This window comes from Solanum pennellii, chromosome 10 (assembly GCF_001406875.1).
Source record: "Solanum pennellii chromosome 10, SPENNV200".
NCBI lineage: Eukaryota > Viridiplantae > Streptophyta > Magnoliopsida > Solanales > Solanaceae > Solanum > Solanum pennellii.
In genome coordinates, this window is record NC_028646.1 from 77,496,147 (window position 1) to 77,523,763 (window position 27,617).

The window sequence follows — 27,617 nt, forward strand, 5'->3', positions numbered from 1 at the left end:
GCCAACAGAGGGATGCAAAGGTTTACTCTGGCCAGATAGAAGTTGGCTTTCGAGTGCAAAGGCAGAAGAAAGCTTGATCACTCTGAACAAGAAATCGAGCTTGATTTAAAACGTCGTAAGATAGTTCAATTTATATAAAATAATAATAAAACCATTTCAACCTTTAGTTTGGATGACTTGAGTTGTGCGCGTATTGACCAGCTATGAAATATGTACAATCCCTACTTGTACAATTTCGAACTTATTAGACGTGTTATATTTTTTTCGACTAACTTTGTTATTCATAATTCTAATTAAGATATAATTAACATATTTCATAACTCAGTGAGCTACCTTATCGTCAATATATAATTATCTCAAACTTCAAATAGCCTGTTATCTTGTATCTAATCCAAATTAATTATAAGTTAGCCCATTATTAGCGCTAATTAATCAGTTTTTAAGAATTGAAAGTTTTATTTCCAAAATTGCCTGGACAACCCTTTAACTTTTGTTCTGACAAAATCTCACCCTTCAATTTGCGATTGCGTGTAGAAGATCCCCAAATGCCCAAAAACTTTATTCCTTTATTTCATTTTTGGTCCAATTGCTAGTTAATTCATATGCTATTAAAAGGTGCCATAATAACTTACATAACTATTTTGCAGCAAGAGTTAAGTCTATTTATGGCAATTCATGAACAAGTGACCTTTAGAGGAAGAAGAAGTCGAAACAAGATTCGTAGATGAACTTGCAGAAGGATCATTGTCAAAACCTACAAAGCAGAATGACTCGTGAACATATTTAAACGCTAGAGAGCCGCACCGGTGGGGTGCTTGGGTCCGCCTCCCCGCATCTCTCTCCTGTCCTCCTCAGCACAATCTCGTGCAAGTCGGTTGATTATCGTACTCTGGTGTGTGCGGGCGGAGCCAGCATAGAGTTAGGGGGTTCATCTCAACCGTCTTCAACGGAAAATATTACTATTTATACACGATTAAGATTATTATATATATATATATATATATATATATATGTTAATTTCAAACAACTTTCCGTTGTTCCACTTCTTCCTAGCTACTTTTCATTTAATATGTATTTATTTTACCTCATAAGTATTAAAAAAAAGTGTATATATAATAAATTACAAAAATTGATCTTTATGTTCCTTATATGAGATTAGGTATCTTCTTTCAAATAACGAACAACGCAAAAACACTTAATAATCTCAAAGATATTCCTAGTAAGAATATGAGTGCGGAGCCTAATAGGTATAAAATATTAATAAAAATTTTAAAACAATGTATATATTTTAAATTTAATCAAAACGGCAAAATTCCTAGTAGAGCAGCGATTTTACTACACAAAAATACGGAGGATTATTTTTTTTAACAATTTTTAAATAAAAATTAAAAAAAATAAAAAATTACGAATATCGCTGCACTGATAGCGATTTAATTGAATTTTTTTAAAAAAAGAAGCTAAATCGCTGCAGCAGCAGCGATTAATTTAAAGAAAAAGAAATTCGACTTAAGTCGCTGCCTTTGCAGCGATTTAAGTTTAAAAAATAATTTAAGAAAATTTGGTAAACAAACGCTGCCTAGCCAGCGATTTGCTTTTTGTTTTTTTTTTTAAATTTCTAATAAATAATTAAAAAAAAATTAAGATAAAACGCGGCTAGGCAGCGATTTATTAAAAAATTATTAAAAAAAAATATTATACTGTAAATCGTTGTCATGATAGCGATTTCATTTTAAAAACATTTTTTTAAAAAAAATCATTAAATTTAGCAAATCGCTGGTGTTGCAGCGATTTTGCTTTTTCCGGCGAACAAAATTTAAAATTTATATACCATTTTAAAATTTTTGATAACATTTTATACCATTAGGCTCCAAACTCGTAAAAATATTATTTCCATTCAATTTATGGAATAATGAAACATATGTTTCAAAATTTAACAAGTTCATCTAATTATACAACTAAAAACATAGAACATAAATAACAAAAATTCAATAAACAGAACACAATAAATAGGAGTAAGAAAGGGGGAAAAATCACATAAATGTAAAGAAAAAGACGGGTCATGGACTGTTATTAAAACATTGTCAGGTTGGGTAAGAATCCGATGAGCCCACAATAAAGCCCACCCGATTCACTACTTCTTTCTTTTCAATTTCATTTCATATTCGATATTTACATTGAAATTTACTAATATAATTTATGCCCCTATTATAATAACAAAAAATAATCCGTATTGAGACCTCTGATTAAGATGAAATCAACCTTATCCATTGTTTTGCACAACGTCTTATGGTGGTAGAATTTGAATGATTTTACTCGAAATCTTATTGTTTACGTAATGACTTGTAAAATATTAGTTCAAATGATCAAATTTTTGGATTGTTTTTGTGATTTTAAAGTAATTGCCAGCACTTTCTAAGGTAAAAAAAACACAAAATAACTTCAATAATGAAGATTCGATAAGTGAAACTACAATATGACATATTAAAGTTCAAAATATACTAGATATTTATACTTCATATATGATCCAATGACATATGGAAATTTAAACTTTTATCTATTATGTTGTCTACTCTGTACCAATTACCTTATTAATTTATTATTGTTTTTAGTAAACTTTCTTGTTTGTTATATTTTCGTCGCAGTTTTCTTCTATCTGAATTTGTTGTATTGAGAATTCTAAAAGAACAATTTTTCAATCTCAACGAGATGTTATGGGTCTTTTAATATTAATTTTTTATCTTCACGAGATAAATGAAAAAATTCATATATATTATATCCTTTACAATACTCATAAGTAGAATTTTACTAAACATAATAATGTTATAATTACTATATAATAAGAGTAAAATTTACACGTATTTTACTCTTTTCAAACCTCACTAATAAAATTACGCTGAGATATGTACTCCAAATATCACCTAGAGTTAGGTTTATAAATATTTTATGTATTTACTTTGTGCTATATTTGGTACCTTAAAATTTGGTAAGTGCACAAAAACCAAAGCAAATATTGCTTTAAGGCAGCGGCTACTCAGAAAAAAGGGCAAATCCTTTTTATAGAGTCAAAGATAAGGAAGACTACAGTAGTACACAGAGTTGCAGAGAAGACCGCCATTGAAGCTCTTAATAAAAACTCCATATTAGAAACAATTAACTCTGCAAAATTCCTAAAAAGAAGAAGAAAAGAGAAGGAAGTATATAGAAAGCTTCATTTTTCACTTCAAATACTTCCATTTTTTCTCTTTTTTGTTTAGTGTTTTGAACCTCATTGGTGGGGTTACTGTGGAGTAATCTCTGATTAAATTGTGGGGTTTGTTTAAAAGTTTCAGTTGGAGTTTGCAGCATTAACGAAATTCGAGAAACTGTAGAAATTGAGCTTGGGGTTGTCTTGTTGAGTCTCATTCTGGAATTGGGTTAGCTGTGTTGTATCAAAGTTGGGCTTGGTTTGGTTTTTCTGTGAAATGGATAATCTGATAGAGTCGATTGAAGCAGGAGGAGCTAGATCCGAGAATTGCGGAGCTAGAATGGGAGAAATTGGAGATGGGTTTCATCAATTTGGTGAGGAAATTTTGTCTGTTACGTCGGAAGGTGGAAGTTCTTTCACTGCTTTACTTGGGCTTCCGCCGAATCAAGCGGTGGAGCTTTTGGTTCAGTCACCGGAAACTGACAAAATAGCATCAGATAAACTTGCTATCAGTGAACCTCACTATCGTTATCCTCCTCCTCCTCCGATTTTTCCTTCAGATATCGCTTTGATCGATAGAGCTTCTAAGTTCTCCGTCTTCGCCGCCGCCGGCAACTCCCCGGAGTCCAATTCAACCCTTTCGAATTCCGGGTCGAAATCACTGTTCGTCAAGCAAGAACCCCTAGATTCCGAATGTAACCACAACTCATCTCCGGCAACTTCCAATCCACTAGTCAATCAGAAATCAACAAAGAGAAAGGAACGCGAGAAAAAGGTAATTTCAACACCCCATGACGAAGCCAGAATTTTCATTTTCTCTGGTAGTAAAGTAAACACATGAACTAGCCGAAGGCCTAAAGAATAGTGTTAACTATGTATAAATAGTATAATTTTCCGATGAATGATACTAATTTCAGTTGTATGAACAATTTATGTGAAATTCAGGTAAAAGAAACTTCTAAAAAGGGGAAAAAATCAGCTAACGATACCTCAGAAGACGGCGGCGAGAAGCTACCATATGTTCACGTCCGAGCGCGTCGAGGCCAAGCCACTGATAGCCATAGTTTAGCAGAAAGAGTAAGATTAAGAGCTTATAATGTTTTGCTAAACATGGTAATTAGTAATTACATATAATTAAGCTTTTAATTATCTTGATTATATATATATGTAGGCAAGGAGAGAGAAGATTAATGCTAGGATGAAGCTACTACAAGAACTGGTCCCAGGATGTAACAAGGTAAGCTGTAACTTTTATCAGTATTAATTAATCATTAATAATTGTTTAATATGTTGTACTGATTGTTAATTAGTACTTAATGGGGAAAAATATCTTTATTGTGATTGCTTTCATTGCATTATTGATTAGCTTTATTGGTGCAAAATCAGTCATTTTCACCTTTTTCTTAATGAAAAAAGGTGGTGGGTTTGGCACCAAGAAAAGTGGCGAACAATTTTACTGTTGTTTCAGCTTTATTGCCTTGCATTTGATGGGTAATAACTTTTGAGGTGATACCAAGTTTTAAGAAAGTAAAGATTACTTTTGCATTTTGTGGTGTTTAAACATGTCACGTGAATGATTAGAAATCAAGATTCGTGAAAAAAAGACTTCCTTTTTTAAAATGAATTAAAAGTAAATTAAGATAAACAAATGGAAATGGATGGAGTACTTTGTGTCATTTCCACAAAGGTGTTGCAACTCCTTTTTATAAAGAAAAACTGTTACTTTCTAAGTTCTACTTTTCTTAGAATAATTTTGGGGAGCGGATGTGTTATTAGAACAGAATTGCGTCCTAGGGTGTGACATAGTGGTCTATAAAATGAGTCAAGAACCATGTGATTTCAAGTTCAAACCTCGGGGAAAGGCTAATACACTAGGTAATTTCTTCATATATATTATCGATACTTGTGTTGGTGGAAGTAAGCACATATCTCGTGAAATTAGTTGAGGCGATACACGCCACGATAATTAATTTTTTTCTAGGGGTTAGTATGTCTGTTTCAACCGTCAGATAATTTTTTTGGATTTATGTTGAGAAAACAGATATCTGACCTAAACTAAACCCAAAAGCTAATGCTAGTTCAATTTAGAAGTAGAATGCGAAAGGCCAGAGTCCACACACACTTGATCATAGCAAAAAGAAAAATTATCAACAAAAAGGAACCATGGCGAAAAGAAAATGCATATGTATGTTGAGAAAAAGAAATTTTTGCTTACCTCAAAGGCTCAAGCCCAAACGGTTGCTCGACTTAGGATTATTGGAGTATATATAAAGAGGCTACTAACCCAGCCACTTGTGACTTGACCAATTTGATAACTCTTAAATGATATATGTAAGAGTTTGATCCCTTGAACAATAGGTTCTTTTGAAATGGTTAGTTCCATCTTAAATTTTTTAATTGTGTTTGTTATGTTGGGGAGCCATTATTTGAATAAGGAACCAGTGGTTTGGAGCATTTTAGGTGGTGATTTATGAAAAAGGATTTTGGTTTAAGGAGAAAGATTAATAGAAAGGAAAAAAAAAAAGAGAGACTATTTTGCTCACTTATTCCCCTGGAGTTATTTTGCTGTGAACTTCCTTTCTTGGCTGACGAGGGCACTTACCAGGTGGTTCATAATCCATACATCTATGACATGATTGCTTATCAGGATTACTTCTAATTTATCTATACACAGTCCACAGAAGATTTAGAAGGATGTGTATTTCGATTCTGTTTTAATTTGTTGTGCTGTGGTTTAACATACACTGGCTATTATGAGGCTAAGCAGAAATATATGGTGATTAATTAGTGGGTAACTCTGAAGATCTTACAATTAGTGAATTCTCAACATTGAACTTAACCAAAAATTTTAAGCACGTTCTAAAGTTTGGACTGTATTTGCAGATTTCAGGTACTGCAATGGTGTTGGATGAGATCATCAACCATGTACAGTCCCTACAGCGCCAAGTGGAGGTCAGATCTCGGAAATCCTTGCATCTGATGTATTAGTGCTAAATCTACAGAAGACTATTTTGATTATGATATTTTAGGTGTAAATGAAAATATGATGTATCCAGATCTCACTCCACTACAACAATCTCTCTCATCTCTAAATAGTCACTTCTTCCAAAACTGAGAGCCCCCTATGCAGGTTAAGTGCCTTGACCCGACACTCCTCAATTCTTGCAGTAGTTTGCTTAAGCTATAAACAAGAGAGAAGAAAACTTTTAATATCGACTACCTGAGGTAGGGGCATGGTTAATATACAGCAGTTCTTTAATTTTTCATCAACTCTCTTGTTAGCATACAGTCATAAGGAAAAGGAGAATCGATGAACTCATATCTGAGTAGCGACTCTGCCTGATTGAGGAAACACAATCATAGTGAACTCATATCTGAGGAGCGACTCGGCCTGATTGAGGAAACACAATCATAGTCTGAATATGTCAGGGTGCACTTAAACATATATAGGAAGTCAATAAAAATTTCAGCGATCTTGCTTAATATTCAAAAATGATATTGGGGTGTGGGAGCCTGCATGTAGTGGCTTAGCATGTTCAGTCCTTACACAGACGAATACATTTGCACCTCCTGCATCTTTTGACATTATTTTGAGAATGTAGGCAAAAGATACAGACCAGTGGGAATCCCACATATGAACCTTCATGACCTTCTAGAAAGTAACTTTTCCTCTCTCACTTGGTAATATAGATGCTTTATTTGGTTTGCTTGATCGTTTTCCTGATTGAGAGCTGTTTTGGTTGTAGTTCTTATCAATGAGACTTGCTGCGGCTAACCCGAGAGTTGATTTCAACCTCGACAGTCTTTTTGCAGCAGAAGTAAGTTCCATTGCTTGTCAACTTCATTATTATTGTGAGCTTACTCAAATGATGCTGTGTTTTATGACTTCTCTTCATCCTATTTCCTCAAATGAATGCTGTGTTTTATGATTATTTCGTTAGCTTTGTATCCTCTGGGATGACAGCCCATCTGTTTATCTTCAATGTCAGCTTATAAGACCACCTAAAAGATGAGATTTCACAATAACAGTGTTGTATAATTACTCGCTGTAATTTTTCTTGATCCCCGCATAATATTTTGAAATATGCGCCTCTTGACTAACAAAAATGCCAGAGTAGGGTCAATGGTGGACCACCATAATTGTCTGCATTACTATGCAGATTTACACTTTCAACTGTCCTTTCTGATATGTGGTCACCTGAAAGTTGCCTTGTGAGTTGTGACCATACCACAATGTTGTTACCCTCTAAAGTTACCTCTCTGAGTGGGTCCTTTATTTAATACAACCTCAGGAGAATTGGCCATATTTATACTTTTACTCTCAACATTTCTGCAAGTTTCAACTTCTCACGTCATGACATCTAGAACACTGGAAACGACAACTTTTGTACATTATCATGTTTCACTCCAATTAAATTACAAATAATGCCAGCTTTGTGTGTTGGATTGTGATAGTTCAAAGATCTCAAGGCGACGCTTTTGAGGCTTTGTTTCTAGTTATTACATGACTAGCTTTAGAGTGAGTAATTAATTGCTTATAATGTCTAAACATGTATGAGATAATCTTCATGATGTTCAAAACTTCTGATCATTTCCTTAAGAATTTCAACTTTCTTTTTGAAAATTAGCGGAGTGGTTCCCATGTGGAGAGTAACTTACAAGACATGGTTGTGCCGCCTATCTGGGCTGAGGGACAAAGCAGCGGAAACAGAAACCAATATCAACATCTATGGCATTTTGAAGGGTTCCATCAGCCTGCCTGGGGAAGGTTAGAAGACAATTCTAGCTTTGTTACTCCAGAGAACTCGCTGTTGACATATGATTCCTCAGCAAATTCAGGTAAATCCCAACTTAATGGCCTCCGTTTTGATAATTTCTCTAAACTTAAAACTGGAACAGAAAGAGTTTAGTAAAGAAAACTGATATGGGATGCAGCACGAGTCAAAATGAGCTTCAAAGCTAATCGTTATATTTCAAATTCTTTGCAGCATCTTTACATCCAAATCAGCTGAAAATGGAGCTATGAAAGAAGAAGCAAGTCTTTTACTAGTGATTAGCTGTATATATATCGGACATATTAGTTGATAGCAGCCGGTGCCAGAGAAGAGAGTTATCAAGAATTCAGATTTTGGGTTTCACCTTCTTCTAATCAAACAGCAAGGGGAAACTCCAGTTTGATCTCCGCTGGAGAGGGAGAAAATTACGCGTATCCCTTAATTCTATTTATATAATATAACATATATATATATATGTATGCAGAAAGATTTGTGTATACGAACATGGGGTCACTCAATCTGATACTTGGTACGCGAGATGATTGATTGATTTGTAGTTGTAAAACAAGAACAAACTAGTGGTGACTATCACATTGTTATGCAGGCAAGGTTTCGTGCTATTTGCCTCTTCTGCTGAAATTCCTTGTGCTGTAATTGTGAGAGAACTTGAGAAGCAAATAAAAAGAAGAACATTGGAAAATTGAGAAGGCTTTACTTTCAGGGAGAGAGATTCGAATTGATAATCCGCCCTTTTATCCTTCTCCACTTAAATATCAAGTTTTTGTTTAGTGCAATATTTGAACTTGTGATGAGTTGTGGCACTACAGTGGTGCTGCAAATCTATGAGACAAAATCGTGCATATAAATATCACTTGCTACTCTCTTGCAACAAAACCAAAACACCCACCCGTGTCTGATCCTCTAAAAATGCTTATCTTACGACAAACCTGTCTATCATTTTCGAAAAATCCAAGCAGTACCCCTAGCTGTAACTAATGCCTCCAACTCATAACATCTATAACAAAATAGCCTCTGAGTGAATGAATTGATAATATAACATATGGTATCAGATAACACAAGCAAGTTGACAAACGATGAATGAACATGAAACCAGTAAACATGACATTTTGTTCTTCCTTTTTTTTAACGTTATCAATGGATAGTCAAAAGAAAGATTGAGAAAGAACAAGGACGACAAGTCCAAAGATGATATCCACCAAGCCAGCATAAATAACAACTTACAAACTGGAGATAGAATGAATGTGCCCCAGTTTCATCACTTATACCATCGAAATCTAAGGGACACCTTATACGACGAAAAGGCCAACTTAAAGGAAGACCCAACAGATTTTAAAGCAAGAACATCATACTTCAGTTCATATAAGACATTGAATAGATGCTTCCTAGATCTTGTTTAGCTTTTCTGCTACAACAACAGGATTTGCTTTAGCAATAGCATCCCGTCCAGCATTCTTATAGTCAAATGGGCACTCGTGCTTGTCAGAATAACGGTGAGCCGCACAGAAAAGATTCCCACACTTGCAATTGAATCCTGTCAAGCCAACACGCTTGCGGCAAGTAGTGCACCTAGTTGGGCCCTCTTTTGGCTTCACCTCTGAACTTGGACCTGAGGATAAATCAGAAGATGCTTCTGTAGAGATAACCTTTAAGTCTGCTGATCCCGGTTGAACATTGATTGCACCAGTCGCAATAGCCTCTTTGCCATTGCTGCTTGAGTTTCCATTTACAATGTTTTCAATTGATGTTGCTGCAAATTTAGCTTGTTCCTGCTTCAGTATCATGTCCTTGTGACACTTGGAACACATATTCATAGTGGCTGCACTACCAAAGAACCCGCAGTTGTTGATGCAAAGGATCGGACCTTCGGGAGCTTGGCAGCCTGTTTCTTTGGAAGACTCCATTTTGTGCAGCAGTTAACCTGTCACTTGCCACACCATAATTTCATTACACAATTTTTCCATCATCATAACAAAAAGAACACAGAGGTTCCTCCTCAACTAATGAACATCGAAATGATCAAACATTGTTTGCTGTCACGAAAACACAAGGAAGTGGTAAAGACCGACAAGAAGACATCACTCTAAGCTTGTGGTAATCAAAGACTTGCACTTCAGTCATTGTCATTACGCCATATCACTTATTATAAATCATTTAACATGGAATTCAACAATCAAGGTAGCCATTGAAAGGAGCATGACCAATAAACTTGATTATCTACACAAATACAACAGTAAAGAATATTTTTCTTTTGCGTGCTACTTATCGCATACAGCATGAACTTGCTCAATCAATTTCTTTTCAGAACTGAATGAACAGATAGATTTTAGAGATGCCATGACAGCTTTTGTTTGAATGATTATCCAAAATCAGGGCACTCCTTTATGTTGCTAAATTGTTTAATACTTCTCAGCATATGCTCTATAACCTGGATCAACATACGATCATCTCGAAGCGAATGGTATTTATGTAACATCACCAACCATCACCCTCACAAACAGACTCAAAAAATCAAAGTTTCTTAAACTAGAGCTCCTGTTAAGAAACTGAAACTTCATAATTCAGTAAACGATAGCACAACAACATAGAAATCAAAAAGGTGAGGTTTGAGGAGGGTATAGTATATGGCAGAAAAGACTGTCACTTCTAACAACCACCAAAGCAACATCCCAAAAGCTAGATGCACATGTTTCTGTCTCCATATTCCTTCTACATCGTTTAATTAAGACGACGGACAGAAAAACAACAACTTTGTCTATATAAGTTTAGCATAAAGGGAGAGGATTGCAGTGCGTTGATGATCAGGTTGGACATAGCGTTACTATAGTTAAACTGCAACAAATCCTGTAACGACTACTAACGATTCACATAGCTGACACCAACTAGATTTGGAATTGGGATTGAGGCATTGTTGATTGATTCATGTACCAAAAGAGCCAAAATAAGAACATATCAACCACAACTTAGCACAGAACATATACAGTTCGCTCAGATGATTCAGATACCAACAAGACTTCACCATCAACAAAGATACAACAAATTCTCATCTAGAAACACAAAATCAGCAAATCCCCCACTTGGGTTATAAAGCAATATTCCTAAAAATCAAAACTTTATACAAATAACATCTATACCATACAAAATTAAGAACCAAAACAATCTAAATCTAACAAAGCACCCCAAAAGAACTTTTTTTTTTAACACATATATACATGCTCAATTTTCCCTTCTTTCGGAAAATTCAAACAAACCCTACAAAAAAAATCATCAAATAACTCAACCCAACCAATCAAATCAAAAATTTTCCCCCGATCTTCAGTCACGAATTCGAAACCCATAAAAAAAAGGTCCTAGAATCCCCAGATTAACCAAAAAATTCAAAAAAAAATCGCAAAAAACATAAAATTAACATCAAATATTACGATGTAAACAAAAAAGAACCAAAAATTTCTGGTATACCTGAATCGAAGAATCGAGAGGCGAAGAAAAGAGGGCGAAATTGAGAAAAATTAGAGAGAGACCTGAAAAGAGAGGAAGAAAGAGAAAGGAGAAGGATTGAATTGTAAAAAATGAAGAAAATTATTTTCGTTTCGTTTATTTATATTTAAATTTATACATAATACATGAATACGTATCTCCGTATATAACTAAGCACTTAAACTGAATACATGTAAAATATAAAATTATCATGTAACATATCAAATAGAATAAATTTATCAATTTATTGAATTTTATATAAATTTAAATGTTTATTTATATGTATCAAAAGTTAAAAATTATAATTGTTAGCTGAAATCAAGTCGAGAATTATACGTTTATCTATTATTGGTTAAATTTAATTATTAACTTTCTTTTTTAAGAAATTCTTTTATTTAATTATAATTTAGGAATGGTAATTACTTTCAAATCAAACAAACGCTTTTGGGAGTTTGCACGCCTTCTTTTCTTCACCTACCCTTACCGAACTTGTAATTTACCGTTTTGCCATTTCTTTTTCCTTACGAAATCCTCATGTATTAAATTAATCTCGATAGTAAATTTATTGTCATAATTTAATATGTTTTGTGTACTCTTTTTTCTTTTCCTTATTTTAAGGCTAATAATTTCTTTGACTGGTTTTCAATTATGTTATGAATTAAATAAAATATGGTGGAATAAATATATGTCGAGTAAATGTCACTAGCCGTGTCATTAACGAGTTGTATCAAATAAATTTATTTAAGTAAACAATATTATTAAACTAAAATAGGTTGAGCTATGACGTCTTCCGTGTTTGAGATTGAAATTTGAAAAAAATAATCGTTATTTTAAAGATAAGACGAAAAAAGCAGAATTAAATATATAAAAAAAATATGCAAATATTTTAGTCAAAAATATGAGAGATTGATGAGAATGGAGTTACGCAGAAGAAGTGATAAGCGGAAGAAATAATATTGAAGAGCGGTGATTAGACAATACAATACGTGTTATTCCTTCAACTAATGGAGAATATCATCACATACGGACAAAAAATATGATTAGAAAAATAGTATGCAGATAAGTTTGTTTAGTTTATCATTTTTGTATTTGCATAACATTCTTTTATAATAATGGTTTCACAATTTCTATGTTACGTGTTGCTTTGCTTAGTGTCGTTCTTATTAGCATATGTTATTTAATTTCTTGCTTTGGTCTATTGTTCTATTCGTTATTACTATTGTTTCAATATTTTCATTTTCAAATTTATGAGATTTACAAAATAACCTTTTTATCTTTTACTTATAGGAGTAATGTAATTATGTATATATCATTCTTCTTGAATTAATATTCTTTTTATTTCAAAAATAATGACATTCTTGCTATTTTAGTCTGTTTAAAAAAGAATAATCTTTTTTGGTAATATTTTAAAATCAGCTTTTTACATGAGATGTTTAAGACTATAAGATCAAATGAGATGTTTAAAGACGACAAGATCAAAGAACAATTTTATACATTTAACCTAAAATTTAATTTAGGACAACACCAACAACATACAAAAATCTTCTTTATACTCTTAAACTTCATGCCAAGTCAAAATAGGTCATTCATTCTAAAACGGAGGAAAAATAGATTATTTATTCTGAAATGGAGGGAGTATTTCGTTCTCGCACGTATACTAAATATGTTATTGTTATATATATTGTTAAACATCAAATATATCTCCGAAAAATATTTCACACTCAAACTAATCGAACGATTCTAAAGTATTATACCTCGCGTGGCCAAGATCTTAACCGTCATAAATCTCTAGTGTACCCTGGCGGGAACTCGAAGGCCTTGAGGATCAAATGGCGGGAATCCTTCCCCTTTATAAAGGCCTGATTTGCAAGTAAATTAGCAAAATTGCATTCAAATTGCGAATTGTCGATTGCTTTTGCGTGCTCAAGTAGTGTAAGTATCTTCAGATTTGTCGTATGGGAAAGGGAAAGAAGAAGGCTAGGGTTCCGGTGGAGAATTTTGAAGAAGACGCCGATTCCGATGACGTTGAAATGAATGAAAATGAAGAGAATATGAACGGATCTTCTTCTAGCGAAAAGAGTCTTTATGAGGTACTTGTAATTTTCCTTTCTGAAGTTGATGATTTCAAGCGATTTTTTAAACCTTATGGAGTTGGATCTAGTAATTTTAGTTGAAATTATATATATATATGTTTGTATGTGCATGTAGCAGATATGAAGTTTGTCTTAGTGTATGATTTTGGTTTATGTCTGTATTTCAATTTTATTCTAGATTTATCATGATTGGGGTTTTCCAAGTAAGTGTAGTGTTTTGAGTTGATATAACCCGATGTTGAAGATCTGTACCAATTTGCCCTCTTTATTTGACCCTGAAGAATGTTGTGTTTGTACTTGTATTGAATGAGATTGGCTAACAAGTTGATCAATATGTTTTTGATGTGAAAACGCTTCAAATTTCTTATGAACTTTACTCAGTGGTGGAGCTTAAGTGTGTGTGGAAAGGGGGTTTAATTGAATAACATTAGTGTACAAATAGCATAAAAGCAAATCCTTTGGTTTATATAGTTTATAAAAGAACTATACAAGAAGAAAAATCTATCATGCGAATTAGACTGGAAAACTTTAGGATAAACTCCCTTTGTAGATATGTATATTCATGTATTTATTTTGCATATATACTGCCAAGTTGATTTCTTTGTAGCTGTACAAAGAATGTTGAACTATCTGAAGCATGTGAAGTGCCAACTAGTGAAGTCTTAGTGCTGCATTTTCCCTTAAAGATCATTGAGTTCATTGTTGTAATGATTGAGCACCGCTGCACCGGCTAGTGACTCCTTACGTGGATTTTTGTGCAAACTGCCAAATTTTGGATGTCTTGTTGGATATGGGGGGTATTAATTGCTATTGCTTTACAGTATGCAAAAAGAAATATATATGAAACAGATTTGATTGGAGAATTCTAAGATAAATTCCCTCTATATATACTATGTAAATACTGGCATGCATAACTGTAGAATAGTTCTAAATTGACTGAGACATGTGATATGCTTACTAATGAACTCATATAAATAAACTTTCACAAGTAGAGCCCATGGAATAATGGTTTCAGAGATGTTTCCACAGACTAAGTGCACTCTTTTCTTTTTGGTGTTAAGTTACTGCAGTTTGCGGTTTAATTTGTTCAAGGAAGAGATGCAATACTAACAAGGCATCTACTTTGCAGATTCTTGGGGTTGAAACAACAGCATCCCAGCAGGAAATAAAGAAGGCATATTACAAGCTGGCTCTGCGTCTTCATCCTGATAAGAATCCTGATGATGAGGTAAATGGCTATATGATTGAGTATGTTTTGCCCTAGTTGTTGTATACATAAGCTAATTTGAAGATGAACTATCTTAAATTTACATTATAGGAAGCAAAAGAGAAATTTCAGCAGTTGCAAAAGGTGATATCAATTCTTGGAGATGAGGAGAAACGAGCTCTTTATGATCAGACTGGCAGTGTAGATGATGCTGTGAGTCATTGCTGTGATTCCTTTTTTTCTTCCTGTGATCTTTGCAAACTTTGATGACATTTTGGAAATTCTTGTGTCTTCAGTATGTTGGAACTTCTTACTTGTGCCTTTTGCATATGATGGTGCATAGTAGTAAAAAGGTTGTTTCATTGTTTTGACAGTGAGCCAAAATGTTGTTTCTATCATGAAATGGTTTCTGAAGATTACTGTTGAGCTGGGTTTGGGGGGTATCAACTCTGCTAGAAGTAGAGCTGAAATCTGACCATACAGTTTTCTCTAGAAACTAATATTCGAGCCAATTCTTTATCTCAACCTACTATTGTCAAGGTGAAAAGGAGGGGGCAAGTGAGGGTGAACAAAAGGAATTAGTCCTGTGCTGTTTGACTTCATTTCTTCTGGATTGTAAAAGAAAGGGGGAGTGCTATTTGGCCCCTCCATGTTAGGGAACGGAAGGAGTAAGGAGACATGATTAACTTCCTTTGTGGTGTATACCAAACAAAGGGTAAGGATGACCATCTTCCCTTGGGGAAATAAATCAACTTCCTCTCCCTTTCCTTGAATTAAACATAATGTTTGGCTGTGTGTGTTATGCATATCTTTTTCACATAGGTTTAGTCTTTCACACTGTGCACAACAAGGTTAATGTTACAGTAGACATGCATGTATGGTGTCATTTTATGTTGATCTAGCTTGTATACAAGTATAACTGATGTCTAACTCTTTGTAATATCACTCTTATATATCGAGATTCTTAAATTGCAGCGATAGTAAACAAGCTTTTCAATATGTATTCGAGAATAGATAATAGAATGGTCTTTTTGGCTGAAATACTAATTGGGTTCACCTAACTGGTACCTATCTAGAAAAAAAGGTTCTTATTGTCATCTGCCTTTTAACAGGACTTGGCAGGAGATGTCGTTGATAACTTGAAGGAGTTTTTCCGAGCTATGCATCCAAAGGTAACAGTTAACTAATTACTCCACTTCATTAATTGAGTAGTAGACACTCTTAACATTGGAGGAACCTACATGTCTTTTTCAGATAACCGAGGCGGATATTGACAAGTTTGAAGCTAATTATAGAGGATCTGAGTCGGAGAGGACAGACTTGATTGATCTATACAAGAAGTATAAGGGTAAAATGAAGAGGTATGAGCTGAAAGTGAGATGCAATATGCTCTTTCCTCTCTAATACTTTGATTTCTAGGTAGCCACATAATATGGAATCTTCTGCAGGCTCTTTTGCTCCATGATTTGCTCTGATGTCAAATTAGATTCACATCGCTTCAAAGATATGCTGGATGAAGCTATAGCAGCAGGTAGAGTTTAACTTCCATCATATTAAGTATCCGTAAACATCACAATTCGTCCTCTATGATGCCCTTACAGTTATGGAATAGATGTGTCGGTTTGATCTGAACGTGTTTAGCCAACTGTTTTCTGCATTAAGTTCCTGTTCCCTTTTCTCCTTTAGCAATAGTTGTTATTGAGGTTGCACAAAGCCTTCCCTCGTAAAACTTTGTTTCTTTCTTCACTAGGAAGTGATCGACACTTGTATTTTTGCGTTGACAGGGGATATAAAGTCAACCAAAGCATATGAGAAATGGGCAAAGGAAGTGTCTGAAACAAAACCGCCTACAAGCCCATTGAAACGTAGACAAAAGTGAGTCATCTTATATCATACAATGCATCACTAACTGAAACTCTGAAAGTGCTATATTATTGTAATCGGAGAAATTGAAATGTTGCAGATCAAAGAAAGAACCAGACGATTTGTTTGCTATCATTTCTCAGCGACAAAATGAACGGAGGGGCAAAATGAATTCTATGTTTTCATCTTTGGCTAGCAAATACGGTGGGGATCCATCAGCGACAGAGCCAAGTGAGGAAGAATTCGAAGCTGCTCGAAGAAGACTGGAGGGTAAAAGGCAATCTAAGCGAAAGTAAATTTTTATATAATGCAAAACCTCTACACCATGCTGCAAAATGTTGTTTATGCTGTGTTTTCTTGTACTTAGCCATTATGTATTAGGTTTTGCTTCTTTGCTGCAATGAATACAAGTCTCTAAAGATAATTGCTAATCGTATATCTACTTTGCTTAAAACATCATACACTTTAACTTTTAGACTAAGCTCTTAATTCAGTTGACAGATGAACTAATTCATTGACTAAACACAAATAAAAATAGACAAGTTAATTACATGAGTAAGGAACGCAAATTCTAGGAAAAGTATATCATGATTTAAAGTTCTTTTTGGGAAAATTGTTTATTAGGCCGCCTAATTCACCTTTTTAGGTGTAATGGCTGGCAAAAATGGAAAGATATTATGACGATTATTGAAATAAGATTTTTTCACATTTAATTTTAAATTCTAGTCTGAGCTTCTCATAATACGAATCTAAATTAATTAAAAATCCTTATAAAGATACTTTACCTTTTAATAAAGTCTTACCTAGTGAAAATTTAAATTATTTAGGTTCCAAAATATGATTAAGAGTCTTGATTCCAAAATAATGGAGAGCCTAAAATGATTAGCAGCAGTTAATGTGAACAAATAATAGGTTATGCTGAACTTTACAGCTTTCACATTCCCCAGCTGTTTAATATCTTTCGTTTGGTAAACTACACTTGTCAATATTCTGTCGCCAGCTGTTTCCTTTCCCCCCTCTATAAATTCACTAACTCTTCAGATCCATTTCCACACATCTGAACCCTAATTTTCTTCATTTCTACACTCATTCGCCGATCAATCTCCGGTCACTTTCTCCTACTAAATCTGTTTATCAAATGGCTCGATCTAGCATTATCAACGTTTTCTTCGTTGTATTCATCGTTGCTCTTTTCTCAGCTATGACTGAAACTTCGGCTCAGGAATTAGGATTAGCTCCAGCCCCGGCACCTGACGCCGGTGCGGCTTTCTCCTTGCCGACTTCCAGTGTGTTAGTTGGAACTTCTCTCATTCTATGTGTTGCTGCTATCTTCAGGCATTAGAATTTTGATTTAGTGGTGATTGTGTGTTTTTTTTTCAGTTGTGAGACCAGTGTTTATTGATTTTGTTATGGATTTAGGTGTTTTCCGTATGTATTGAGATTGATCTATTGGCAGTATATATTTTCTGATTATAAAATTTTGTTTTCGAGTATAAAAATTGGTTCTTTATTTCCATTTGTTTTTTTTCATGCTCTATTGCAAGTGATTATTCTGTTATTTAAGAAGGTGATTATACCTGAAAAAAGTACATTTATAGTTTATATAATCTGGAAATTAACAACCTGTAAAGGCGAAAACTAAAGAAAAACAAGGCTTTGAGCTGTTCTTTTGGGTAATTAGAGCAAAACTCAGCTACATGGTGAAACATGAAGGATAAAACAAAGCTAATTTTCATGTAATTGGTACACATAGAACAGAGGAGTATGTAAAGAAGTTATCTAGATTAGTCGAGCTTCAATGTAGGTACTAAACGCCAATTAGGGAAACTCGAAGGAAGTTTCATTGGAGTCCTGTAGCTAGAACTTATAATGTTTCTTGCAGTTTAAAGGAAACATTATTTTAGATCAACTTGTGTTCTTGAGGAATAAGAAGATTAGAAACTTTAAACAATGTATATAATATAGCAACATTAGAGACAAGTTCACAAACTATCTGACATATTAAACAATGTAATGCTTATAGAGATAATGACTTGTAAGCATTGAGAGCTCAGCCTTATATCCTATTTATTGCCATATTCATCTGAGCCTTGTAAGCATTGAGAACTCACACTATGTGCTCCTGCACGAATACACGATCATGTGTCCAGAATCTATTAAGTAGAAGGTTTTCTTGTTTCCATGGCTGGTGTATGGTCATATCTCTCCGTTTCTCGAGCTAGCCAAAAAGCTCGTGGATAGAGGTTTCTTGGTTGACCTATGTTCTTCACCTATTAACCTAAGTTTCATCAGAACAAGAATCCCAGAAAGCTGTTGTTCTTCTTTATATCTTGTGGAACTCCAATTTACCAGTCTTGCAAGAGCTTCCCCCTTCACTATCATACAATTAATGGCCTCCCACTCCATCTCCATTCAGCCTTTCGAAAAGCTCTCTAAATGGCTAAACCAAATCTGCTCAACATCTTGGAAACTCAAAAACCAGACTTGTTAATACATGGTGTCAAGCAATTATGGGCTGCTGGGGTGGCTTCTTCCCTTGACATCCCGGCTGTTAGATTCTTCACTTCTTGTGCAGCTATGTGCTCCTATTTCAGTCACTTGTTTGTGAAACCAAATGTGTAATTCCCCTTATGAGCTCTTCGATTACATCCCTATTTAACATCGTGAAGACGATGATCCTGAAGAATTTACAGGTGTGATGCTAATAGACACGTCGAGAGAGATGGAAGGTAAATAATCAAATTTTAAGGTCTTTGCCAATTGGTACACTACTTCAACATTCTATGACTAGCGTAGATGGAAACATGGAAATCAGATTATATATTGAATCAGTATGTTGTTAAATATCAGATTATATAATCTCATAGTTCTCATCAATGTCAAAATGACATAGCGGGCATTAAAGTGTTTCAAATGAATAAAGTCTACTTCAGTTATCTGATGTCAATTTTAGCGGTGTGTCGATTGTGTTTACTTGTCCGTAAAAAGCCAAATTTGAATATTTTTCTATGTATTATGCCTAGGGGTGGGTATGATATGATAAAATACGGGATATCGTAATTGGGATATCGTAATTTTGATATTCAATTTTTAAAACATGTATCGGTATTTTAATTCGGCATGGTTTAGTATATTGAAGTTCGATTTCGGTATTTTATGGTATGGTAAATTGGTAACCATAATATGCTTAACTTCAACTAATATATACTCGTATAATAGTGTATTATTTTGATAATTTAAAAAAAAAAAGAGAGAATTACGCGGTAAGCAAATTTATATTATTTGATTACTCATCATAGTTATAGTTCGGTATAATTATCACTTGCGACTAACATTATACATTAATTACGGGGACTGATTTCGGGTTTGTATAATTAGTCACGTTTGTATATGTATAATTCATCATGATATACAAAAGCATATGTATAATATACAATTACTTAACCTATATACATATACAATTTATTTCTCTCCCACTCTCTGCCCTCTCTGCTCGCCTCTCTCCTCCCTCTCTGGATCTCGCTCGCCTCTCTCCTCCCTCTCTCAATCTCGCTCGCATTTCCCTCTCTCTCCCAATCTCGCTTGCCATATATACAAATGCATATGTATAATATACAATTATATACATATAATTCACCTCTCTCCTCCCTCTCCTAATCTCGCTTGCCATATATACAAATGCATATGTATAATATGCAATTATACATATACAATTCACCTCTCCCACTCTCTGCCCTCTCTCGCTTGCCTCTCTCCTCCCTCTCCGAATTTCTTTTGTCATATATACAAATACATATGTATAATATACATATACATTTCACCTTTCTCTCGCTCTTTTCCCCCTCTCTCTTCCAGTCTCACTCGTCTCTCTCCTCCATATAACATTTAGCTACGAATTGTAATTATCAAACTATAGCTATGAAGAGTAATTAGATTATTTTTAAATGACTATATATGAAAGTTTTCCTTAAAAAAAGGTCTCAATTGTATCATAGTAACACATTATATTATATATATATATATATATACACACACACACACACATACAATGAAGTACAAACAATTGTTTTTGTTAATCAATTATAATACAAATACATTTCAATCAAAATAGAATTGTCAAAATTTTAACTTCCGAACATTTATATCATATACCACATCAAATATCGTAATATCAAAATCAGCTAGAAAAATCAATATCTTATGATATTTCAATGACCAAACCCATCGTTGACCCCTTAAACTTGGCACCAATTTTCACGTAGACACCTCAATTTAGCGATATTCATTTTAGACACCTCATTTAGGGTTCTGTTGTGTCATTTTGACACTTTTCTGACAATAAACAAATTACTAAAAGAGAGTGTAATACACTTGTTGATGACGTGACAAACAATCAATTAAATAATTACATGTGTTATTTTCAGTTAAAAATAATTACAAAATCAATTTCGTAAATAATTTAAAATATTATTCTGACAAAATCTCTTATTTCATTACACTCAAAAATTCTTTTGTGCTTTTTCAAAAAAAAATATTTTTTTCCTTTACTATTTTTCATATTTATTCATCTTCTTTTGTTTTAGTATTGTTTTTTGGAAAGAAAAGAGGGAGAGGAAGAAAGGAGAGAATAAATATGAAATATGGGCGTTGGTATCCATTTTTCCGACAAAAAATGGAGGGAGGTGATGGTAGATTCAGATAAGTAATACAATGAAGAAGAAGAAAATGACTTAAAAACGAATTTGAATAAAATTTTTGACCTCCATTGAAGGAATTTAAGCTTGAAAAAAAGATAAGGGGTGGTGGCTTGAAAAATGGAAAAGAAGAAGAGAAAATAAAATAAAAAACAACTGAATTAAGTCTTTCACGCGCTATTATCGAGTGTATCACATTCACTTTGACATGTCAGCAAAAAATGTCAAAATGACACAACAGAACCCTACATGAGGTGTCTGAAATGAACATCGCCTAATTGAGGCGTCTAAGTAAAAATTTATGTCAAATTTAAAAAATCACCAATGAATTTGACCATATTTTAATATATACCATATTACCACGCCCACCTAACTATGTGTAAATAATTAATTATTAAGTGAACCAAATGGCTCAATGACATTATTCAGCATAGAACATGAATAGGTCAACAACCATGTGCCAAACAGAACCTAATCAGCCACCGCCCACGATCTCCTCCAATCATTAGCACCACCGTCCGCCGCCGTCCAACACTGATCTGAGTTGGACTCTTTCAACAACGTGTCCGCTTCTCCGCCCTCATTTTCCTCGATTCACTACCTATAAATACTCTTCACTCCTTCCATAAATCTCCAACAGCAATTAAAAAATTCCTCTGATTCAGCTTAATTCTGTATTTTGTTAGATTAATCGAAAATGGCGCAAGTTAGCATCTTCATGACTTTCGTCCTCGCTGTGATTTTCGCCGCCATCGCTGTCTCTGCACAAGTGCCTGAAATGTCACCGGCTCCGTCGCCGAATGCCGGAGCTGGATTCTCTTTGCCAGTTTCTGGTGCTGTTATTGGAATGTCTTTGCTCATCTCTCTCGTCGCTTTGTTGAAGCATTGAATTTGAAGACGATTGTGAATTTCTGAGATGCTTTCATGCTTGAATTTAATTACTATTCCTTGATTTAATTCTATAAAATTTTCATTCTTTGTAATTGAAATAAACTTATTTATCAATTATCTGTTAAAAATTTTACGAGTATAGCAAATCAAAATAGTTATCGAAGTAAGAAACACAACAGAGTAGAGAACATGTCTATTATTATTATTATTAAGGAAAACAGTATAGAGTATAGTAACAAAAAAATTAACGCTGTAACTGAAACAGAATAGACTATAAATATCAAAAGTAAGAAACTACATGCATAAGGCTAATATTACGATAGATTTACCCTTTTAACTATTTGAAATGGAACGTGTAACTTGCTCTGCATAATCTGTTTCTGATGAAGGACTAAAATGCTATAAATTTGCAGGTGTAATCTCTGTTTCAGATGTGAAGAAATGTGTGTTAGTGTTGTTTTTGTTGTCCATTTGTTGAATGCTGATTAACAGTACTTGGCTTGGCTTGTGTTGAGCGTTCTGACTGAGAAAATCTAATCAAGATTTGCATAAGTAGTGTAACAACAGCCAACAGTGCAGCTGAAATTGCAACACCCTTCCATGAAGACAGTAATGCTGTTGAGTGTATGAATTTTATAGCACCAAATAAGACAATACATGCCCAAGATGCAATAACCTGTTATTTTGGAAAAGATCAAATTAGTTTGCTGGAGAAATAAAAGAAGTTAAATGTGGTCTAGCGATAAGAGCGTCAAAATATGATGTGTGGATTAGGTTAGGTGCCTGTCATGAAGCAGAGGCGGATCCAGGATTTAAGTTGTATGAGTTTTGATATTTGAAGTTATGGTCCATATCTACTGTTTTGTGATCTGCGTTGAATGAATGTACTGGGTGCAGATCAACCTGGTGTCGGTATTCAAACATCTGCCTCTGGTGTGATGTGTGAGTTAGGTACACGTTTAAGTAGAGAAGATAGATAGGGAAACCTAATATCCACCAAGTTTCAAATCGTGCACCAACCCTCGAGATTTCTTGATTGTCACAAGAAAGAAAGAGATGTAGGAAGGATTTATCTAGCTTAGCTAGCATGTTTCTTACCAGGAAGGATTTCACTGGGCGGCCAACATTCTGCAGCTGTTGTTCTCCGAAGGTGTCTTCAGCAATATGTTTGTCCAGCAGTTTGTCCTGGTGACAAGATTAAACGAGAAACGGTTTATATAATGTCCATCTAAACACTAGGTTCTCGAGATACAGTAGACGTTTCCTATGTAGATTCAACATGAAAGAGAGGTAACCTTTGCTAGAAAGATATCTCTACACCATTGAGCAGTGGCTTCATCATTTTCTGGTAGATCTTTCATCTCATGGCGTTTGATGTGCACATGAACCTGCACCATAACAAATAAAACATTGAAACTAAACATAACACCTTTCCTCTTGCTATCTTAATGAGCCTATACTTACGTCCTAATCGTTCCCCAACTCATAAGCATGAAACTAACAATCAAGTCGTCGATTAATTAACAATGAATGAACAGACTCATTCAGATTAACATAGTGCCAACACAGTTATAACTTGTTATACTGAAGCAATAAATGACTTGCGGATTGTTTGATATGATACCAGAATTCCAAGTTATTGATAGTTTTGATTACCACAGAAGATTGACCCTTGAAGATACGCAACATTGTTGGCGCTGGTGAGCTTTTAGGCATGGCAAATGTAACATCATAAATAGCTGGAACAAATGAGCGCATATGACTGACTGCTGCGACAAATCCCTGAAATTACCAAATAAATAAACATTTGTTTTCTTTAACACAATCTCATAATAGCTAGCAAGGCAATATGTGACAACACTACCAACTTTAGGATCCATTACAAACTTAAAGAGAATCTCTTGATGATTTGTGTAAGCATCAGCCTAGTAATGATACAATATACAAACTCTACTTCAAATATGATTTAGTTGGGAAAAGAAGGTAACGTTTGGTGCTCACCTTGGTACGAGGAATTAACACATTTTTCGGAACAGGTAGCCCTGCTGAGGTTGCATATTCTTGAGCAGCCAAAAGCTTGGCCTGTGTAAAGCGAGTGCCTTCAACGAAAAGTGCCAGCCAGAAAGGTTGAGGGTAATCTCGTAGTCGTTGAAGACCTGACTGCAAATTTGACCCCGTAAGTGTCAAATTACAATTAGTTATAAATCAACAAAGACAACAGATCCTGGACACTCATCAACAAGCCAAACTATAGAGAAATGTAAATCTAGTTATGCATTTTGTAGTATTGAAAGTATTTGGATACAAAGATGCTCAAGTATGTTTAACTGTGCAACGAATGACTAAATCGATCGGGCTTAACTATACCTTTATCGTGTTTTCATCCTTGGCCCAGCTTCTTTCAAGGAATAGGTACTCGGAAAACCACATTGACCAACCAAGTACCTGCATAATGAATAAGATTGGTGACCTTAGTAAAGAGACTGAGTAAAAGAAAAATAGTTAAAAAGTGTTTAGGAGCGGTCACAAACCAAAACAAGAGAAAAGTGCTAACTTCCTGTTTACAATATACCACCATATTCAAATAAATGCGGATACCCTCAAGGCAGGGTAAGTTCTATATACACCGTACCATCCTGAGACCCCACTTTGTGAGATTACACAGGGTATTTTGTTGTTGTTGTAAGCGATTTTCTTACTCCATTTTATGCACATGAACTTAAAGAACTCCAAAAACACAACAAAGCCATTACTCTTCCAGAATCACAAAACAATTGCAGGATGATATGGGAACTGAGCACTGTTCTACACTAAGATTTAGAGAGAAATGGATAGCAAGTAGCTTTCGGTCAAAAGGAGAGTGGAAATATATATAACATTCACTCCAAACACTTAACTGATCAAAAGAAAGAAAAAGATACACTCAAAGAACTTACAGGAAGGAATTTTGAAGATTTCTTCATAACAGCTAATGCGCTACCAAGGCAACTGGATCGCTGCAATTGAAGGATTCAAGAATCAACAAACAGAAGCCAATTGATAATATTTATTAGTAATCTCCTGAAAGGCCACATCTCCATCAAGCAATAAAAGTAAAGTTCCTCTAAAATTACTAGCTAATTTCAAGTTAAAAATCCATAACAAAAACGTATAATGGAGTTGGATATAAAAGTATCACAGGGATACATTTGCATAGTTTGCTCAAGGGTTCTGACATAATAGATTACCGAACAGTGATTATAGTTGTCCAAACCTGAGCTAAGACCCACCCAACAAGCCAATCAATGTCACTTCTGTGATTTGCTATCAGCAAGGCATGTTCTTTACCTGGAAAGATCAACCAGTACAGCAAGAATAAGCACTACTTGAAGAAACTTGGCAAAATACCAGTAGAGTAGAAAATGGAAAATGGAATCCAACTTACCCATTAATCTAAAAGTCTCTGGGTCCATGTACAGTTTAATCTGCAACCAGATTAACTCGTCAACGAGAAAAGAAGTATCATGTGGCAAACATAAGAAGAAACTGATAGAAAGCAAATCAAAAGTATGTGATATTCCCCATCTTATCTCAAATCAGTTGAACCTTTGCCATTTTCCCAGGAGATCAACCCAGAGTTTTGATAAATAAATACAGAGGGTTAAGTGTGACACGAAAGCAACGAGAACCTCAAAAAATATTAAGAACATGGAAACAGCCACAATGCAAGGAACATAATGAATCTAATGGCAGTGCACACAAATATATCAATGAGATTAAATTATGGATCTATCGTACATAGTTAGTTACCTGCATATTGGTAACCTTCACAACACTGTCATGCTTGCTTAGCTTCAATTTTAATATCTCTTGTTGTTCTCCTATACTTTTTTGGGATCGCGAATTATTGAGAAAATAATCATCATAGCAGCATGGAACAGAAAAAGAAACTATCTTAGCAAATCCTTATCCATAATTCAAGTCCTCATTCCCATCTAGTAAAGGTTCTTGATTTGTAATATCAAATTTCACTATAACTTTCATATCAAATGCTACACAATGAGTAAAAATCCAGTAGGACAGGCCAATAATGTTAAAGAACGAAGCTTCTAGTTATTTGGGCAATTGGTTTACATGCCAAGACTGTAACTTTTTACATTTACATTCGGAAACAGCTCCTCTACACCACAAAGATATGGATAACGTCTGTGTACATTCTATCCTCCCCAAGCCCCATTGTGGAATTACATAATGTATGTTGTTATTGTGCATATTAACAAATGAACTCACTGATAAACATATCGAAATAACATAAACATATATAATATCCAAAACGAATTACCTCGACACCAGCCCGCCAATCAACTAACCAAACAAGCTCCAGCCATAAAAGTTCTGCAAAAATTCTATTAATCCTCCTGTATATGTTCTTCGAAAATGGCCTTATTAAGACGAAGCAAGCAGCCTGGAATTCAACACCATATCAAAATCCATTTCACCAATGTTTCATTCAACAAAATAGCAAAATAAACTTACAAACAGAGCTAATTCTGTACTACATTTACCATAAAACTTAACTAATCATAGATAAATAAGCAAAAGACTTCATTTTTACTTGAAATTGAGAAACCCCATAAGAAAAATCATGCAAAACTTCCAAAAATTCACACACAAAAAAGAAGCAAAACAAGAAAAGGGGAAAAAAACCCAAGTGAGGGTTTTGAAGGTATACCTGTATGAGATTGATGAAGAGGCCAGAGATGAAGAATATGATGCCCATAGGGACGATTACAGCTGCTGCTGCAATAGCCATATTGAGATCTGAATGAAGGGATACTCAATGACTGAAAATGGTGAAATGAAGATGATAAATCTTTTGCATGTTACATATTCTTGGCTAATATATATATATATGGTATTATATAGTATCGCGTTGAACAGTAAATACTTTTTCATTTTTAATAAGACTCCTCGTATTTGGGTCTTCTTGATATAATTTATCTTGATATGAAACTCTTCAGCAATAATTTAGATTTAGTCGAGATTCATCATTCCTTTATAGTTATATAATATAGCATATTAATAATTTAAAAGGATAAATACAAAAAATAAGATACAAGTTATAATTATGATAAAAGATAAAATAAAATGTAAAAATGACAACACTACACAATAAATGAATCATTATGCAAAATATGACTTATTATCCATATCTAATAATGAAATTAACTATACAAGAAAATTTAAAATAAATTAAAAATTATTATATTTAAACTAAAACGTGATAAAAATAAAATATATCATCAAATAATCATCCAAACAAGCTGCACAAACTTCAAAGAAATCACAATGAATATTGTCTCCATTGAAATATCTCACTCTTTTTTTGCTAGTCCCTAAAAAAATACACTTTTAATATTTAGTGCTCATTTTTGT

The 27,617-nt window shown here is 34.2% G+C and overlaps 4 protein-coding genes across 6 annotated transcripts; 2 read left to right on the forward strand and 2 right to left on the reverse strand.

The window, feature by feature from the left end:
• Nucleotides 1-2,978: 2,978 nt before the first annotated feature.
• On the forward strand, nucleotides 2,979-8,683 carry LOC107002401 (transcription factor bHLH48-like). The gene is made up of 7 exons (XM_015200412.2): nucleotides 2,979-3,959; nucleotides 4,130-4,261; nucleotides 4,356-4,421; nucleotides 6,068-6,136; nucleotides 6,931-7,002; nucleotides 7,813-8,023; nucleotides 8,173-8,683. Exons 1-7 carry the CDS (start codon nucleotides 3,462-3,464, stop codon nucleotides 8,208-8,210), a joined length of 1,086 nt encoding a protein of 361 aa, XP_015055898.1. The 5' UTR covers nucleotides 2,979-3,461; the 3' UTR covers nucleotides 8,211-8,683.
• Nucleotides 8,684-9,058: 375 nt separating this feature from the next.
• On the reverse strand, nucleotides 9,059-11,565 carry LOC107002681 (zinc finger A20 and AN1 domain-containing stress-associated protein 8). Of its 2 annotated transcripts, none has more exons than XM_015200812.2 (2): nucleotides 11,437-11,565; nucleotides 9,059-9,898 (listed from the first exon to the last, which is right to left on the reverse strand). In XM_015200812.2, the coding sequence occupies exon 2, from the start codon at nucleotides 9,879-9,881 to the stop codon at nucleotides 9,363-9,365; it is 519 nt and encodes a 172-aa protein (XP_015056298.1). In that variant the 5' UTR covers nucleotides 9,882-9,898; nucleotides 11,437-11,565; the 3' UTR covers nucleotides 9,059-9,362. The 2 variants fall into 2 exon arrangements, with proteins under 2 accessions (XP_015056298.1, XP_015056299.1); XM_015200813.2 differs by having other exon boundaries at nucleotides 9,059-9,904; nucleotides 11,437-11,549.
• Nucleotides 11,566-13,245: 1,680 nt separating this feature from the next.
• LOC107002724 (chaperone protein dnaJ 6-like) lies at nucleotides 13,246-17,071 on the forward strand. Its single transcript, XM_015200872.2, has 8 exons — nucleotides 13,246-13,544; nucleotides 14,677-14,775; nucleotides 14,866-14,967; nucleotides 15,867-15,926; nucleotides 16,009-16,115; nucleotides 16,203-16,285; nucleotides 16,539-16,629; nucleotides 16,718-17,071. Exons 1-8 carry the CDS (start codon nucleotides 13,410-13,412, stop codon nucleotides 16,911-16,913), a joined length of 873 nt encoding a protein of 290 aa, XP_015056358.1. The 5' UTR covers nucleotides 13,246-13,409; the 3' UTR covers nucleotides 16,914-17,071.
• Nucleotides 17,072-21,685: 4,614 nt separating this feature from the next.
• On the reverse strand, nucleotides 21,686-27,143 carry LOC107031924 (1-acyl-sn-glycerol-3-phosphate acyltransferase 2-like). Of its 2 annotated transcripts, XM_015233435.2 has the most exons (11): nucleotides 26,914-27,143; nucleotides 26,524-26,646; nucleotides 25,627-25,666; nucleotides 25,456-25,529; nucleotides 25,139-25,198; nucleotides 24,570-24,647; nucleotides 24,204-24,362; nucleotides 23,859-23,984; nucleotides 23,498-23,590; nucleotides 23,301-23,387; nucleotides 21,686-22,878 (listed from the first exon to the last, which is right to left on the reverse strand). In XM_015233435.2, exons 1-11 carry the CDS (start codon nucleotides 26,992-26,994, stop codon nucleotides 22,651-22,653), a joined length of 1,149 nt encoding a protein of 382 aa, XP_015088921.1. In that variant the 5' UTR covers nucleotides 26,995-27,143; the 3' UTR covers nucleotides 21,686-22,650. The 2 variants fall into 2 exon arrangements, with proteins under 2 accessions (XP_015088921.1, XP_027768319.1); XM_027912518.1 differs by lacking the exons at nucleotides 26,524-26,646; nucleotides 26,914-27,143 and adding an exon at nucleotides 25,992-26,494.
• Between the last annotated feature and the right edge of the window lie 474 nt (nucleotides 27,144-27,617).

Bases quoted from the DNA above. Each gene is read 5' to 3' on its own strand.
- LOC107002401 (XM_015200412.2), top strand. From the start codon at position 3,462: ATGGATAATCTGATAGAGTCGATTGAAGCAGGAGGAGCTAGATCCGAG. The intron at 4,262-4,355 runs GTAAGATTAAGA...ATATATATGTAG, and splicing joins GCCATAGTTTAGCAGAAAGA to GCAAGGAGAGAGAAGATTAA. The intron at 7,003-7,812 runs GTAAGTTCCATT...TTTGAAAATTAG, and splicing joins ACAGTCTTTTTGCAGCAGAA to CGGAGTGGTTCCCATGTGGA.
- LOC107002681 (XM_015200812.2), bottom strand. From the start codon at position 9,881: ATGGAGTCTTCCAAAGAAACAGGCTGCCAAGCTCCCGAAGGTCCGATC.
- LOC107002724 (XM_015200872.2), top strand. From the start codon at position 13,410: ATGGGAAAGGGAAAGAAGAAGGCTAGGGTTCCGGTGGAGAATTTTGAA. The intron at 16,116-16,202 runs GTATGAGCTGAA...AATCTTCTGCAG, and splicing joins TATAAGGGTAAAATGAAGAG to GCTCTTTTGCTCCATGATTT. The intron at 16,630-16,717 runs GTGAGTCATCTT...GAAATGTTGCAG, and splicing joins CCATTGAAACGTAGACAAAA to ATCAAAGAAAGAACCAGACG.
- LOC107031924 (XM_015233435.2), bottom strand. From the start codon at position 26,994: ATGGCTATTGCAGCAGCAGCTGTAATCGTCCCTATGGGCATCATATTC. The intron at 24,648-25,138 runs GTAAGTTCTTTG...TTCATTATGCAG, and splicing joins AATCTTCAAAATTCCTTCCT to GTACTTGGTTGGTCAATGTG. The intron at 23,591-23,858 runs GTAATCAAAACT...GTTATGGTGCAG, and splicing joins TCAAGGGTCAATCTTCTGTG to GTTCATGTGCACATCAAACG.